We start from the raw sequence: 14,109 nt of genomic DNA on the forward strand, positions 1-14,109 counted from the left end.
AGAGGGTCGTGTGTTCAAACTGTGGTCGCTCTACAGAGTAAATGTTGCTGGTTGTTGAGTTTGCATTTTGTACAACTCGTGTACGATCAAACACGGCACACGGCGACCATTTGTTTGCCCCTTTTTCGTCAGAATTAAATTGTGCTTTTAGGCGATATTTGGTCTCATTTCTCGGTGCGATTTTTTTTTGCTTGCCTTCGTTCACTCGTTTTCTTAATTAACAGGTTACCTACAGTAATTAATAAAAGCTAACCAAATTTGGTTTCCTTCAGCTTTCTGGCTGTTGTAAAGAGTGCTATATAGCTCTTCTTCTAACAACCGAACCATTATGCTCTTCAAGCAGAATAAAGCGCCTAACATACGTTAGAAATTGCTGTTGTGCAATTGTTCAAGGGTTTTCATTTATCGGCTCTTGTTATCCTCATCGAAAGTACAGCTCAACGCCATACGCCTTCACTTCTTTTTACCATTCTTGTTGTGTGTATTTTTATTAAGGGTTTTCTTGTTTGCTTGGTTTACTGTACTGCATTTAAAATAATTCGGTACATATTTGTGTAACTTTTCTCTCATTTTCCCCCACTTTTATTTACATAGTTTTCCAGTTTCATGTTTGTAGATGTTCTGATTCACGATCTAAAAACTCACTACACGTTGTAGTTATCAGCATAGACACGGCGGGCAGAAAAGATGGACGACACGATGGTTAGAGTACATGAGGAGAGGGTTAGTATCATAGTAGTAGGCGCTGGGATAACACATCCGACTTCGATTGTATTTTGTGCGGACACTGTGGTTACTTTGATGGTTTGTTGTGGGCTCTTTTTTTGTTTGTTTGTAATTGGCTAGTTGTGTGTGTTTTTTTGCGGATAAACTTACGTAGATTGTTCTGAACAAAGAGCGTTTTTAAGTTTTCTTGCATGTGGGTTGTTTGGCATTTTTCGTCCCTTAGTTTTTTGTTTTGTTCTTTTTTTTTTTTGGTTACTTTTCATGCATTTTAAAATAGTAAATAGTTTCCACTAGCTCTACGCATATTATAGATACGTTTTTTTGTTGTTTTTTGGTAGACGGTGTTGTGTATACAGTTTACAGTCATTTTTAAAACATTGATCCCTGACATTGCGCAAAAAACGTCTTGCGTCCTTAACGCTTTCGCCCTTTTCATTTTTCAGCGATGCAACTTTTTTTTACCGTTTTTATGTTTTTTTCTTCTAGAAATGTTTTAGTTCTCATTAAAAGGTAAAATGAGTGTTTGTTTATGCATGTTGTATGAAAACAGATCGAAAACAGATTCGAGACAGTGTAATATCAACATTAACATCCGTGGCAGGCGATAGCAATAGACAGGTGGGATAGTAAAAGCCCCGTGAGATCCCACGGGCTATAACAAGCACAAGAACGATCGAAACAAATGTTAGAACACAATAAAACAAAGGATTATACACAACAATCAAATTGTTTCGGTGAACAATTTTCAAATAGGAACTATTCTTCGACACAACTCAGCAGGTAAAACTCAATTTGATGGCTTGTGGTAAAGGGTTTTATCCGTTTTCTGTTGTTTCCTCCACCATCTTCTTTTGCCATCTGTTTGCCGTTTTCATGTTTTGTTTTCATCTCTTAGCTGCTAGTTTAATATCTCTAACTAGTTACTCATTTAGGTTTATCGATCGTTTGTTCGTTTGTTCGTTCTAACACTTTTCTCGCCGTTTCACCTTCACTTTCCAACATGCTTTTACACACAGGTATTTTACGCTTTCGGCTTTTTTCTTTTGTTCACCTGTTCCGTTTTACACTTTAATAATTGACAGTAGAGATTTCTGCTTAACATCATCATCGTTTTGCTGCTGTTTATCGTATATGATTTGGGTTTAGCTGTGTATGTGGGTTTTTTTCTTCTTCTGTTTTGTTTAATTTGCTTGCAGGCTGTAATGATAGTGCTTAGGATTGTGCAGGTTTAGAGTCCTACACGAGTGAGTGGGTGGATTTGTCTGTGCTCTCTGCTCTATGTACGTGTGCGCTATAACATTCAGCATAGTAATGGTGTGATAAAAGGGGATTGTGATGAGCGTACGGGGTTCGGGGTTTCCTCCTGTATACGCGATCGAAGCGGAGCAGCGAAAGTCTCCAAAGTCTTCGATCGGTTTAGATTTTTGTATATTGCAAGTGCTTCCGGGTTTATGGTTTTTGTTTGTTTGTTTTGGTTTTGTTTTAGTTTTGTGTTTGTTTTTTTTTTTAAATTTGCTAGTCACACTACCGCACACTAGTTAGTTTCATGCTAGGATTATGGAATTGCTTCTCTACTTTTAGTGTGTATAGCTATCACTATACTTTCCTACAAGTTAACAAGCCCCAACTCCCCCGAAAGGTTCCGTTTCAATGGTTCCAGAACGGGTTGTGATAATGGTTGGAGTTGTGCCTTACATCAAATTGACTACTTTACGTTGGCATGATAGGGTGTCACTATAAACCATAGCGAACAATGGCTTCGAGCAATGGAAAGAGTTGTCGTTTTTGGGATAATATGTACAAAATATCTATATTTTGTTTATGTAACATGAATTATCAAATAAAATATGAATGATCTATACGAACAATTATCTATCCAATAATCGATTAAAGTCTAGGTACATAAAAATTGATTCTACTTACCCTACAAAATATCTTCAACCATTCGAAAGATGGGAAAATCAAGGCAAGACGAGGATGCATTGGCAAACTGCTTTGGACAAAGTAATGCGCAAATAAAGCAAATTAATCGTTTTGGGAAGGCGCAGTACAGTGAGACGAACGAAAGGACGAAAGGCCTTTTTGGGGGGGAAATAACGGACGGACGAGAACGGACAAACAGGCAGACAGACAGACAGACAGTCAGACAGACAGACGGACAGACGGACAGGATGGATGGACAACAACGGGCAGGTGACTGTTGATCGTGACGTGTAAACCGCTCTGTGTGGTGATGAAAGCGCACTGTTGACTGTTGATGTATTGGTGGTGGTGGTGGTGGTGGTGATGGTCGTGATATTGTTCGTGTAAACTGGTTTCTGGTGGGCTGTGGGTGTTTGCTCTCTCGTTTGGCTCGGTTTCGGAATGTTGGTTCCACAATTGCATAAAAGAAACGGGGGAAAAGTAACATAAAAAAAGAAAAATGTAAATATAATTACTAAAATGTGTACAGAAATAAGTAAATAGGAAAAACATAGTAATAGAGTATAAAAAGAATAATAAAATCACTAAAACAAACAAAAGAACTTGAAATAAAAAGGGCAATTTCTCAAACAGTATCGAACAAATAAGAACTGTCCCGGTACATGGAACATACTTCCATCGAAACGAAAAATCTAACTGACACGAAACGAGAACGAGAAAACGAGAAAATGAAAACAAGTTTAGTTTTGTGTTTTTATGGTTTTTCATTTTTTTTTTTCTTCAGTGTTTAAATGTATAATGCGTGTATTAATGTATTTCTTTTTGTTTTGTTACATGTAAGGGAGAGCTAGAGAGAGAGAGAGAGTGAGGGGGGAATATATTAATTTATATGTTTTTTGTTGTTGTTTTTACTAGCAAATCTAATAGCAATTTGTATTTTTTTTTTGTATTTGTTTTCTCTACCCCGTTTATTTCTTCTGATGTTTTGTTGTTGTTTCTGTTGATCTGTTTTTGACTGTTATTATGTTATGCTTGCTTGTTTTGAGTTTTATGTTGGTTTAGTTGGTTTGTGGTTGTGGAATGGGATCGTTTTTTTGTTTTTGTTTTGCTCCATTTGCACACAAACAAAAATGTAACTCATTAGTGTTGCATTCAGCCCCTTTTCTTATGAGCTTCTTGTGTTCTTGTGTGTTTGTGTATTGTTTTATATAAGTGTGTGCATGTCAATATGTAATATCTGGCTGTTTATGTTTTCCCCATATTATCACCATCATTTTAGATATGACATTACAGGCTCGACCTCTGACCTTGGTTTGTTTTAATAATTGATCTCTCTATTGTTATTTGCTTTTTTTTTTGTTTTCCTTCTTTCTACTCTACAGCAACATTCATGTGTGTATGTATGTGGCGGTACACGCTTTATGCGATGTGTTAACACATTAATCGTTTTGTTATTTAGTGTTGTGTTTTATGTGTTTGCTGATTCTGTGTACGTGTTGTAATGTTTCTGGAACTAAACCCCACTTCGATTTGTGTTAGGTTTTGCAAACTGACAGACTACTACTGGTTTCGATTACTTCTGCGGATGGGAGTATTATTGTTGTATTACTACTACAGTGTTTGAACTGTATTTCTTTTCTTTTTTTGGGGGTAGCGCCGGCGGCAGAAACGGGACAAAGAGTTGTATGTTTTTGCTCTCTTTGTTGACCACCACCATCATCGCTTCATCGTGTGTGAGTGTGTTTACTCTCTACTCTACTCGGTTAAGTTTTACACCGCACCGGGGCGCTGCTGTGAATTGTTACTTCTTTCACTTGCCATATTCTACTAGCCATTTTCAAATTATACCTTTCATCCTGCTGTATGTGTGTGTATTTTATAGCTACTACAATTGCTATTGGTTTTGCTACCTCTTTGTTGTCTTCTTTTAGCTTTTGTTTTAAGTGTGTATTACATCCATTCCCGTCTTTTCTACCCCATGTTTGTGTGTTTATGTTTTGCTTTCCTTTGTTTTGCAAATGTAACGGGTGATGAAAGAACGGCTGATGATGATGGCGCGTGTAGGTAGGTGTAAGAGTGTAATTTTAAGTGTAAGTGTGTAACATTTATGCACTATTAACCCCTATTAACCCGGTGAAACATACAAGGACAGTGGAGTGGAGAGCAGGAAGAAGAGAGATAAAGCAGAGCTTTTCACTCCTTCTTTTGCTCTCTTTCTCCTTGTCTCTTTCGACACAGTTTCATCGCTGAAATAATGTGTGTACTTATTTTTTATGGTATTTTCTCTACAATTTAGACCATTTATTCCTTTCACCCTAAATATGTAGCGTACGTCTCTCCTTTGTACGCATGTATGCATTGTTATGTTATGTAGTTAATGTATTTCCATATGTTTTTTTGTATGTATGTATGTATTGTATGTATTGTATGCATGTATGTATAAGTGTTTGCCTACGCGCTTTTTGTTGCAGCTGTAGCAGCGATAGTAGTAGTAGTAATAGTTTTTAGTGATAGTAGTAATGATAATGGTGGTAGACTGATGGTGTTGGTGAATTGGTGGTAGTAGTAGTAGACAGCAGCAGTAGTAGAAGTGGTGAGCACCGTTATTTGTATTTTTTTTTCACCGTTTTTGCCCCCTCACTAACGCACACACACAAACACACACGTGTGTGTATAGGTGAGTGTACGCTCGTGCACCAGGAGAGAAGAGATAAAGAGTATTTATGCTCGCAAACGATATGTTTTGTTCTAGATTTATTTGTTTTCTCTTAGGTCAGATATTTTATTTTACTTTATCTTACGTTTACGTGTTTTGTTTGCCTTTGCCTCTTTTCTTCTGTTAGTTTTGCTCCATTTACTTCCTTATTTGCATCATCCCACTTGCCATTCTCTTGGCACATACAACTACCAACAGTGTTTTGCTGCCTTTTTAGTTCCACGTCTTTCTCCATCTGTGTATGTGTGTGTGTGTGTGTGTGTGTGTGTGTGTGTGTGTGTGTGTGTGTGTTGTGTGTCCTTCTGTAAGTGTGCAGACTGTAAATGTGTCGCGTGTTGTTGTTACTGTTACTGTCTTTCCTTTTCCCTTCTTGTTTTCGATGTTTCAATGGCTGCTTGTCAAACCGGCTGACAATGACATAGATAATGATAATGATACTAATAAATACATAATAACAACATCCCCGCGTCAAAACTGTCATGTGCAAATCCTGACAGCTGTCATCATTTAAAGCAAGCCGTGGTGCTTTGTCGATTTCCTCCCCCCATTTTCCACTCGGCGAGTTTGTTTTAACGCTAAAGCACAATCTTTTCCAGTTTAAAGTCAACATTTCCGGGTTTAAATAATATAGGAAATGGGATCATCATCCTGCCGACAGGATCGCGTGTGGATGCGATGGAACGGAAACGGTTGATTTCGTTGTGTTTATGTGATCCAGCTTGTTTCTCTCCTGTAGTAGTTTACCATACAGCCGGAAAGAAATGAATTAATGATTGAAAGGAAAAAGGTAAACCAACGCACACAAAAAATAACCTTCTCACTGTGGCTGCCATTTTCATGTGGTCCACTACATACACACACTACTCACGCACTTTCACGCTTACAACAAGTTTGCTAAAAATTTGCTATCCTCCATTGTTCCTTGCTCATTTTGTAGCCTTCCCCTTCAATTACCTTTTCCTATTAAAATTAGCTAATCTTGCCGTGTCTGAAGAAGCCGTCTAGCCTTCAACATGTTGCGATTCCTTTGCGATTCTTTTCGCCTTCTCTCTCTCTTTCTTTACTACAGATGCACTTTTCTTCTTTCCTTTGGCACGTCATTCTCTCTATTCTCTTCTATTCGGGTTTTGCAATTAGCGGGCTAGGTGTGGGGAGTTTTCCATTTTTTGCCTTTGGAAGTGGTTTAATTTAAATTAAGCAAATTGTTTTGCAGGTTTGTACCTGCCTTTTCTGTCTTGTCCTTTTTCTAGTTTTGCCTGCGTTTGTGTGAAAGTTTGTGTGTTTCGAGTGCTTGAAAAGTTCGAGTTCCGTTCCGGGTAGGCACATACATTTGTTGTTTTTTTTTCATTTGCTTCTGTGTATGTTTGTGTCCGTGTCTGCGCTGAAGTGTGTTGTGCTGATGTTGCATTTAGTTCGTTTGTTTGTTGTTGTTATTTTGGTAGAGAAAAATAATTGACACTTGCCTTTACATCGACTGTGCGCGGCGTTCCGCAGCAGATCAGTAGATCGGTCTCCGGTTTCCCGGGAGCCGCGGGCCGCGGTAGAGAGAAAACAGATTCGGAACAACACTGTGTGCCTACAGTGTTGGAGGCCCTCGATTGGACCACACAGTTGGGCTTTTGCTTTGTTTGCTTTGCATATGTATATAGGGATAGAGGAGGCCATCATGTCCAGTGGGGTGGTGGTGGTGCGTAAATTGTCCTTTGATTTTCTCCTTCCATTCTTGTCTCTATTTGTCTCGGTTTGGCTTTTTTGCTGTTCATCCAAGATTTGTTTTTGTTTCCTTCATTGGTCTTGTTCTGTTTTTTTTTCATGCACTTTATCCAATATCATTGCACACACCTGCTTGCTTTCTTCCCTTTTACTTTCATACTTTGTTTGTTGTTTTGTTTCTTTTTTTGTTTGTTTGCACGAGTTTCTTTATCTCTCTTTTACATTTTAGCACTAACATTTAGCCTACTTTTGCTTAGAATTTGTCTTAAGTTTTTCTTTTGCTTTCTTAAGATACAATAATGCTATTTAGTATATCAATTATTTCCCTCTCTCTCTCTCTATTTATGTGTGTGTGTAAGTTGTGATTTTTCTCTTCTTTTCCTTCTTTTCATAAACACACACACACATTTTAGTTGTGTTTATTATTAGCTTTTTCTTTTTATACTTTTATGCTTTTACTCAATATTTAATGGGTTGTTCACGCTCCATTTGTTCGTCTTCGCTCTTCGTCAAAGACCATTATCGCTGGAGGCGTGTTTAATTTGACTTGGATGCTTTCTTTGCAAATGTTAATGTGTTGAGAAATGTCACGGAACCAATATCTATATTCCCTTCCCGAAAAAGGGTCAGCACTGAGCACTAAACGAACTATCCAATACACTACCATCCACCGCGGTTTTCTAAAGCGGAGCTGCTAATTTTCCTTAATTCGAGCTTGTTTTTTTTGTCTCGGTTCCATACACATCCGAACAGAAAGCTTCGTAACAAACGCGAACGGAACGAAACAAAAACCGATTAATCATAGCCATACTAATGTTGTTCAGCTTAACAAGTAAGACACGAAACGAAACGATTACACACTCACAGATCCACTCACCCTAATCTCCTGCGCCGATATCGATATGTTCAATTCGTTCGCACCATAAACACACACACACACACGCGCGCGCGCGCTACCATCTTTCACACTCATCGGTCTAGCTTCCGCACCCATCGATCGTAGACGATCGAGCACTCTTTTTTCGCAACCATTAAATATTGTCGTAAATTGCCTCACACAACGGGTGCCGTTGTATGTCGTTTAAATAAAATGCGCCCTATATGCACACCTTCCCCTCTTCGTTTTCACCCATAATCTTAGTTCCGCTTTATGCAAGCCTACAGGATGGGATTTCTCTCCTTGCTTTGTGTTTTTAGTTTAATAATTCAGTAAGTAGCACGATCTCTTTAAGAGGAGAGCTTCAGTTTTGTTCTGTTTCTGTTCCGTTTTGTTTGCTGTGTATATATATTAAAGGTGGGAATAGGTTTTCTTTTCTTCTCTCGGAGCGTTAACAAACACGCTCTCTGTGCCTCGTGGTAGCAACGCCCTCGCACCGGGATCACGCTGGCATCATTGAAAATTAGTCTACTTATGAAGCTAAAGGTAAGGTAAGGTAATAAATAGAAAACGCGACTAACTGATTGTAGCGTGTCTCGGCGCCAGAAAAAACGCGTAATTATTGCACAGCTTGAAACGATTGGCTATTTAGAAGAAGTGAAATAGGAAACAAACGGTACACAACTCGATCACCCGCCCCCCTTGTTTTGCAGGCTTCAGTTCTGTACGATTGAGCAAAAACAAACCTACTTATGCCTTCCGAAGGGTGTAGGTAGATCGAGAAGTAAGTGTGTTCGTTCGATTGCTTTTGCAGTTTTCTTTTCAAAGAGAGCAGAAATTGTTGAAAAGGAAGGGGAAAAGATCGGGATTAAAAAAAAGATACTATTCAGTTTTGCCTTACTTAACAACAGCTTTGTAACAGATTGCGTTCGGGGGTCTTTTTCTAAAATGATTTTAAAAACCTAAAGCCGATAACAATTCTTATTGATTGCACATTACACATAGAAGTCCCCCCCTCGGTAGCACTCTTGCGAAGTGCCCCTTCTTCTCTTTTACAGTACTTAAAACAACAAGAAACACCCAACCATAAACACACACACACACGTACTCTCGCTTCCACAGCCTGATAGTGGGAAAAAATGATTCTAATTTAATCATAGAGCTAACCTTTAATTGTCTTTAAATCGTTCGGTTTCGTTAAAACGGGGATTGATTGATACTGCTGGCATTCTTCTTCTTCTTCTTATTCTTCTTCTTGAGAAACTTGATTGTATCTAGTGGAGCAAAAAAGCAGTCGTAACAGTGGTTCGGGCAGGTGGTAATGTACTGGAAAAATAAATGGAAACTATTTACGCCATTGTTTAGATGATTGCCTACTCCGTTCACTTCCGTTTCTATCCAGACCTTTCCTCTAGGTGGGTTCATTCTATTAGCGGGCGTACGTACACTACACGCAGCAGACACACACACACACTCATCATTGCGCTTCGGTCTGTTCTCTAAAATCTTTCTGCTAAAATTTGGGGGTAAATAAATGAGGCTCCTAGTCGCGTGAAGTGTTTCGTTTTTCTCTTGCTCTCTCTCTCTTTATCTTGCCCTAATTGTCTCTTTATATCCGTTTTTCTCTAGGGAGGAATTTTTCCTCCCCATTTTGCTTGGTTAAACATAGTTGGTTTCTTCTATTTCTTGTTAGCTGTAAAATGATATTATTTCAACATTGGACCACCATATACATTATTATTATTATTATTGATTATTTGTTTCATACACACACACACGCGCGCGCGCACTTCTCTGTGTCTTTTTAAATCGTTTTTCGACTAGACATAGTTCCTTTTCCGCCATTCCGAAAAATGGCTCCACAAAAGGACACACTTCCTTCTTGTCGGCCATCTTTACTGTGTAAATATAAGTATGTGTATAATTCTTCCACGGGATCTGTCTGTTTCCCATCTCTTGCAAGAAGTCCTCAAATGGTTGTCTTCCTAAAGATTCGTCCAAATATGGTTCGGGAGAAGTGTTTAGGCTTTTTGCCGTGCGCTCGACGCGTGAATGCGACGAGTGCGCTCTGTCCTCTACGCACCCAAAATTGTTGCTGATAGTAACGTTTCGCTAGGATATGTAGATTCTAAAGAAAGGGAAAATACAGGAAAAATAAAACCAAAAGGAGACCAAAACAAAAGTAAACAAATGAAAAGTGGGATGATTTACTGCGGTCGAGGTTGGTTCTTTCAAGACGGTGCCTAGAAGCGTTTCCATTTCATCCTTTTCTCCCTCTCGCACTCTTCAATTCGGCTCGGTGAACGAGCACACGTTTTTTCCAGTTGAATTTCAATCTATTCTTCTTTATTGAAACAATAAGAAAAAAAAACTACGAAACAAAAAAACCGAGATGCTCAATTCCTAAAACTCCAAACAAAAAGAGAAAACAAAACATTCTAAACCGAACCGCTACACTAATACACAGACACTTGAACACTTTTAGAGAGAAAAAGGGTTCAAAGACTCTCTTAGATTGCACACATATCAACGGATTTGCTGTTGATTTACTGCAGGTTTTGGTTTTTGTGTTTTTCCTTTTGTTTGTTTTGCTCGTGTTGTTTGCACTTTTCCCTTCAAAACAGAAAAAAACGAAAACTCATAACCAGATTTTGCTGCACTAAGCACTAAAAGACCTAGACGAAAGTACTAAAAGCTAAACATTAATTATAGTTAAGAATAATAATAAAAATAGTAATAAAAAAAGCTCTAACAAAACGTCTTACACATCGAAATGTTCTCTAATGATGATGCTAGTAACATAAGTGCCTAGGTAAACGACAAGATCAAGTAGAAAAGGGAAACAAAACGAAGAGAAAAGAAGAAAACAACGATGATGATAATATGATATAAAGACAATGATTTACAGGAAAACACGCTAAAACTTCAAACAGTTTTTCGTAACTCTCGTTCCATGTTTTCCCCTACTTCCGTTTTCCCGGTTCTTTGCGGCAAATGTCTTCGAAACGACGGCGACGATTTCAACAGGTGTTTTCTTCGGTGCGGTGTGTGTGTGTATAGTGGTTTTGTTTTTGTTTATATTGGTGGTGTATATTGTGGTGTAATGCTGTGGTGTAATCAAGTGTATTGCGTGTGCCCGCTTTGTTTTCTTTTTTAGCCTCCATTATGCAGACCAGAGTAGCGTTGGCGGGTGTGCGATTTTGTAGGTGTTTCTTGCTGCGAAAGTTGTGTGAGAGTAATGGAAAGGGGTAGGTTTATGTGTGTGTGTGTGTGGGTGTGTTTGATTATTTGTTTGTTGTAGCTCGTACGTAAAAACTAAGGACACAACTGTAATTACTTAACCATTTCTAAAACATATACTTAGGCGCTTAGATTAGTGAATTTTGTCTCTGCTTGGCTTACGCCACAGCTCCCCGCGTGCTTTGTAGCAGTAATTGAATGGTTGTTCGGTTGCGATTGTACAACGGATGATGATTGAGCGTTTCTGCCAATATGCTGCTGACATGAATCAATAAAGGTTACAGAAAGTGCGAAACGAATTCGATTACCTTTTTCTAACGAATTACAAACAGAGTGTGCGTGTGTGTGTGAGAGAGAGTGTAGATGCGTGTTATTTTGTTGTTGTTGTGTTGGATGTGTTCAAGTGTTCACCGCTTCATCGAACGCAATTTCGATCCTAAACCCATTTGCGTGTTGTTTCGTTCGTGCGCATCATTGCCATCTGGGTATGTGGCGCTTACAATATCATATAGTTTCTGCTTTTGTTCATGTGTTTCTCACATTCATGCCATTCTTAAGCTTAGTTTCCTCGATCGAAATTAATCCCTTTTCTTTAACTAGTGCTTATGTGAGCTTCTCGTACCAGCGAAATCTTGCCTTAAACTCTGAAACGAAAGACAAGCTACCGAGAGCCACAGATCAACTAAAGACAAACAAATCGAATACATTCTACATGCGTGCACACGGGTTCTGTTAGCAACACTGGCTAACGTATACACAGGGCACACACGCGCGCACCCATCCACACATCCATTATTAGCACACAGACATGCACACACACACCTTGCTGGCGGCAGTGCATCTTCACGTTCATACTCGTGGCCGTGTCATTAATCAAGAGGACTACGACCATGCCACATGCGTACCGTTCATCACAAACAAGCGCGCATTCGGGAGAGAGAAAGAGAGGGAAGGACACACAGAGGAGAAGATGAAGATTGATGTATAGAGAGTGAGAGCAGCAGCAGCAGCAGATTGCACATTACAATTGTTACTATCCTTCATACTAGCTGTTGTTTTTGTTGCCCTCTGAATTAGACGATTTGTTTGTGTCAATCTTCATCTCGATTCTTCCACTGCACACTCTTGACCCTTCCCTGCCTAGTATTCACCCGAATGCTGTGCAATTTTTCCTCTAAATTAGTAAACAATAAATAATGTCTTTTCTCTTGTTGGTTGTATCAAAGTATCTAAGGGCTCATGGAGGAAGAAATTTAAGAAAAACGAATGTGAAAACAGAAGAAGCAATTGATGATAATAACAAACTGGAAGAAAAATTATTTGAAGATTGCAAAAAAAAGGAATTATCGAAACGAAAACAACAATCTGGGGATAGATAGATAACAAGGACAGAAGAACAGTAGTCGTTCTGATAGTTTAGTTAAGGTTACTTCTGCTTACTTAATTGTCTAAAAATCGAACACACGGCGATGCACACTTAGCTGCCGCACCACCGCCCTCTGCCGGCCAGTTCGCAAAGTTACCTTTTTGTTTGTTTGTTTGTTTGTTATCTTTTTGTTCTCTTTTGCAATGTTTCCTCCTCTCAATGTTCTCCTTTTTTGGTTTCAAAGCTTTCTTGATTCACGCGCGCGGGGGATCTGTTTGCCGACCGGTTTCTGTTACGCTTCTTCGTTTGCTGTCGTTCTCCTATCCTCCTTTCCTGTTTCCTGCCTTTCATTCTCCGAACGTCAACAGCTCCTAGAGTCTTTTCTTTTCTAGTTGATTGTGACGATTGTTGCACGATGATGTGAGGGGGGGTTTGCGATTGTAAAGCAATTAAAGAAAACGGACAAAACGAACCGAAGGCCGTTTCGTTTTTGTGGGTTTGAGAATTGGGGGAATCGGGGTTTCAGCCATCAACACTGTAGTATCTTCACTATCATCATCTTCCGGTGGTTTACTTTCGTTTCGCGCGTTCACTGCCTCCTTCCCATGTAGTGTTTTTCTTTGCTTCCGTTGGCTAATAACATAAAAAATAAACTTTTAACCGTACAATACACACACACATACATACTGTATCTTATTATAGGCTGGACGAAAAAACAAACCCCGCGAGTGTGCGTGTGCGCACACACACACACACACACATCACAAAACGGAGAGCGCGGATAGTGGCGCTTTTCGCTTTTCTTGCTCTCCCTCTTTCTTCCAAGCCTTTGCTCATCTACAGCATATCTCTAATGTAAACGTTTCTGGTTTGTACGGCTGCTTGAGTTCACGCAGCTCTAGCTTAACACACTACTTGTAGCGCAATATGGATAGACGAGGAGTCGTGAGCGTTGCTGTCACTCACAAACGCGAGAACGCGTGTGCCGCCCACAAACGAGCAGCGATGCTTCATCATTATGGAAGGTGAATGAATATGCCGGATCGGACACAGGACAACAACAAAGAAGAAAAAAGAAAAAGAAAACACGGTGGTTGTTTTACGATAGTTGATGAGCTTTCCCTGCCGCCCCTCGCTGGCTCGCTTGGCCGGAGGATGAAACGGCCATATCATACGGGGCCGGTATTAATATCGCATTTCTTCTTCTATTACGCCACCTCATCTCTATAAGCATCACATCTAACACTCATACACACATTACACAGGGATGAACCTGCCCCGAAGCCCTACGGTTGCGCCTACTCGCACCGGAATCGCAGCATTTCGCGCACAAAGCAACGGTCTTGGGGAGCGGCGGCGACGGCGGCATGTGATGGACGACGATCGATTTATCGGGCCTGCATCGGTTCGTCCTCGGCACCGGGCGACGTCTGCACGACCGAGCCGGCCTGCTTCATGTTCTCGATGTTTTCGTTGTTCCACGCGCCGTTCATCGTTTTCGAGGACGAGAAGCAGAGCTTCATGATGAACGGGAACTTTGTGCCTAAA

The 14,109-nt window shown here is 39.8% G+C and overlaps 1 protein-coding gene across 10 annotated transcripts in view; it reads right to left on the minus strand.

Annotated features, from left to right (window-relative positions):
- Positions 1-10,279: 10,279 nt before the first annotated feature.
- LOC120955071 (heterogeneous nuclear ribonucleoprotein L) overlaps positions 10,280-14,109 on the minus strand; it is a 177,103-nt gene continuing 173,273 nt past the window's right edge. For all 10 annotated transcript variants that reach the window (XM_049610587.1, XM_049610586.1, XM_040375572.2 and 7 more), the window contains one exon: positions 10,280-14,104. In XM_049610587.1, coding sequence (XP_049466544.1) covers positions 13,950-14,104 — 155 coding nt within the window. In that variant the 3' untranslated portion in view covers positions 10,280-13,949. The remainder of the gene's footprint in view (positions 14,105-14,109) is intronic.

Source organism: Anopheles coluzzii, chromosome 3, assembly GCF_943734685.1.
Source record: "Anopheles coluzzii chromosome 3, AcolN3, whole genome shotgun sequence".
NCBI lineage: Eukaryota > Metazoa > Arthropoda > Insecta > Diptera > Culicidae > Anopheles > Anopheles coluzzii.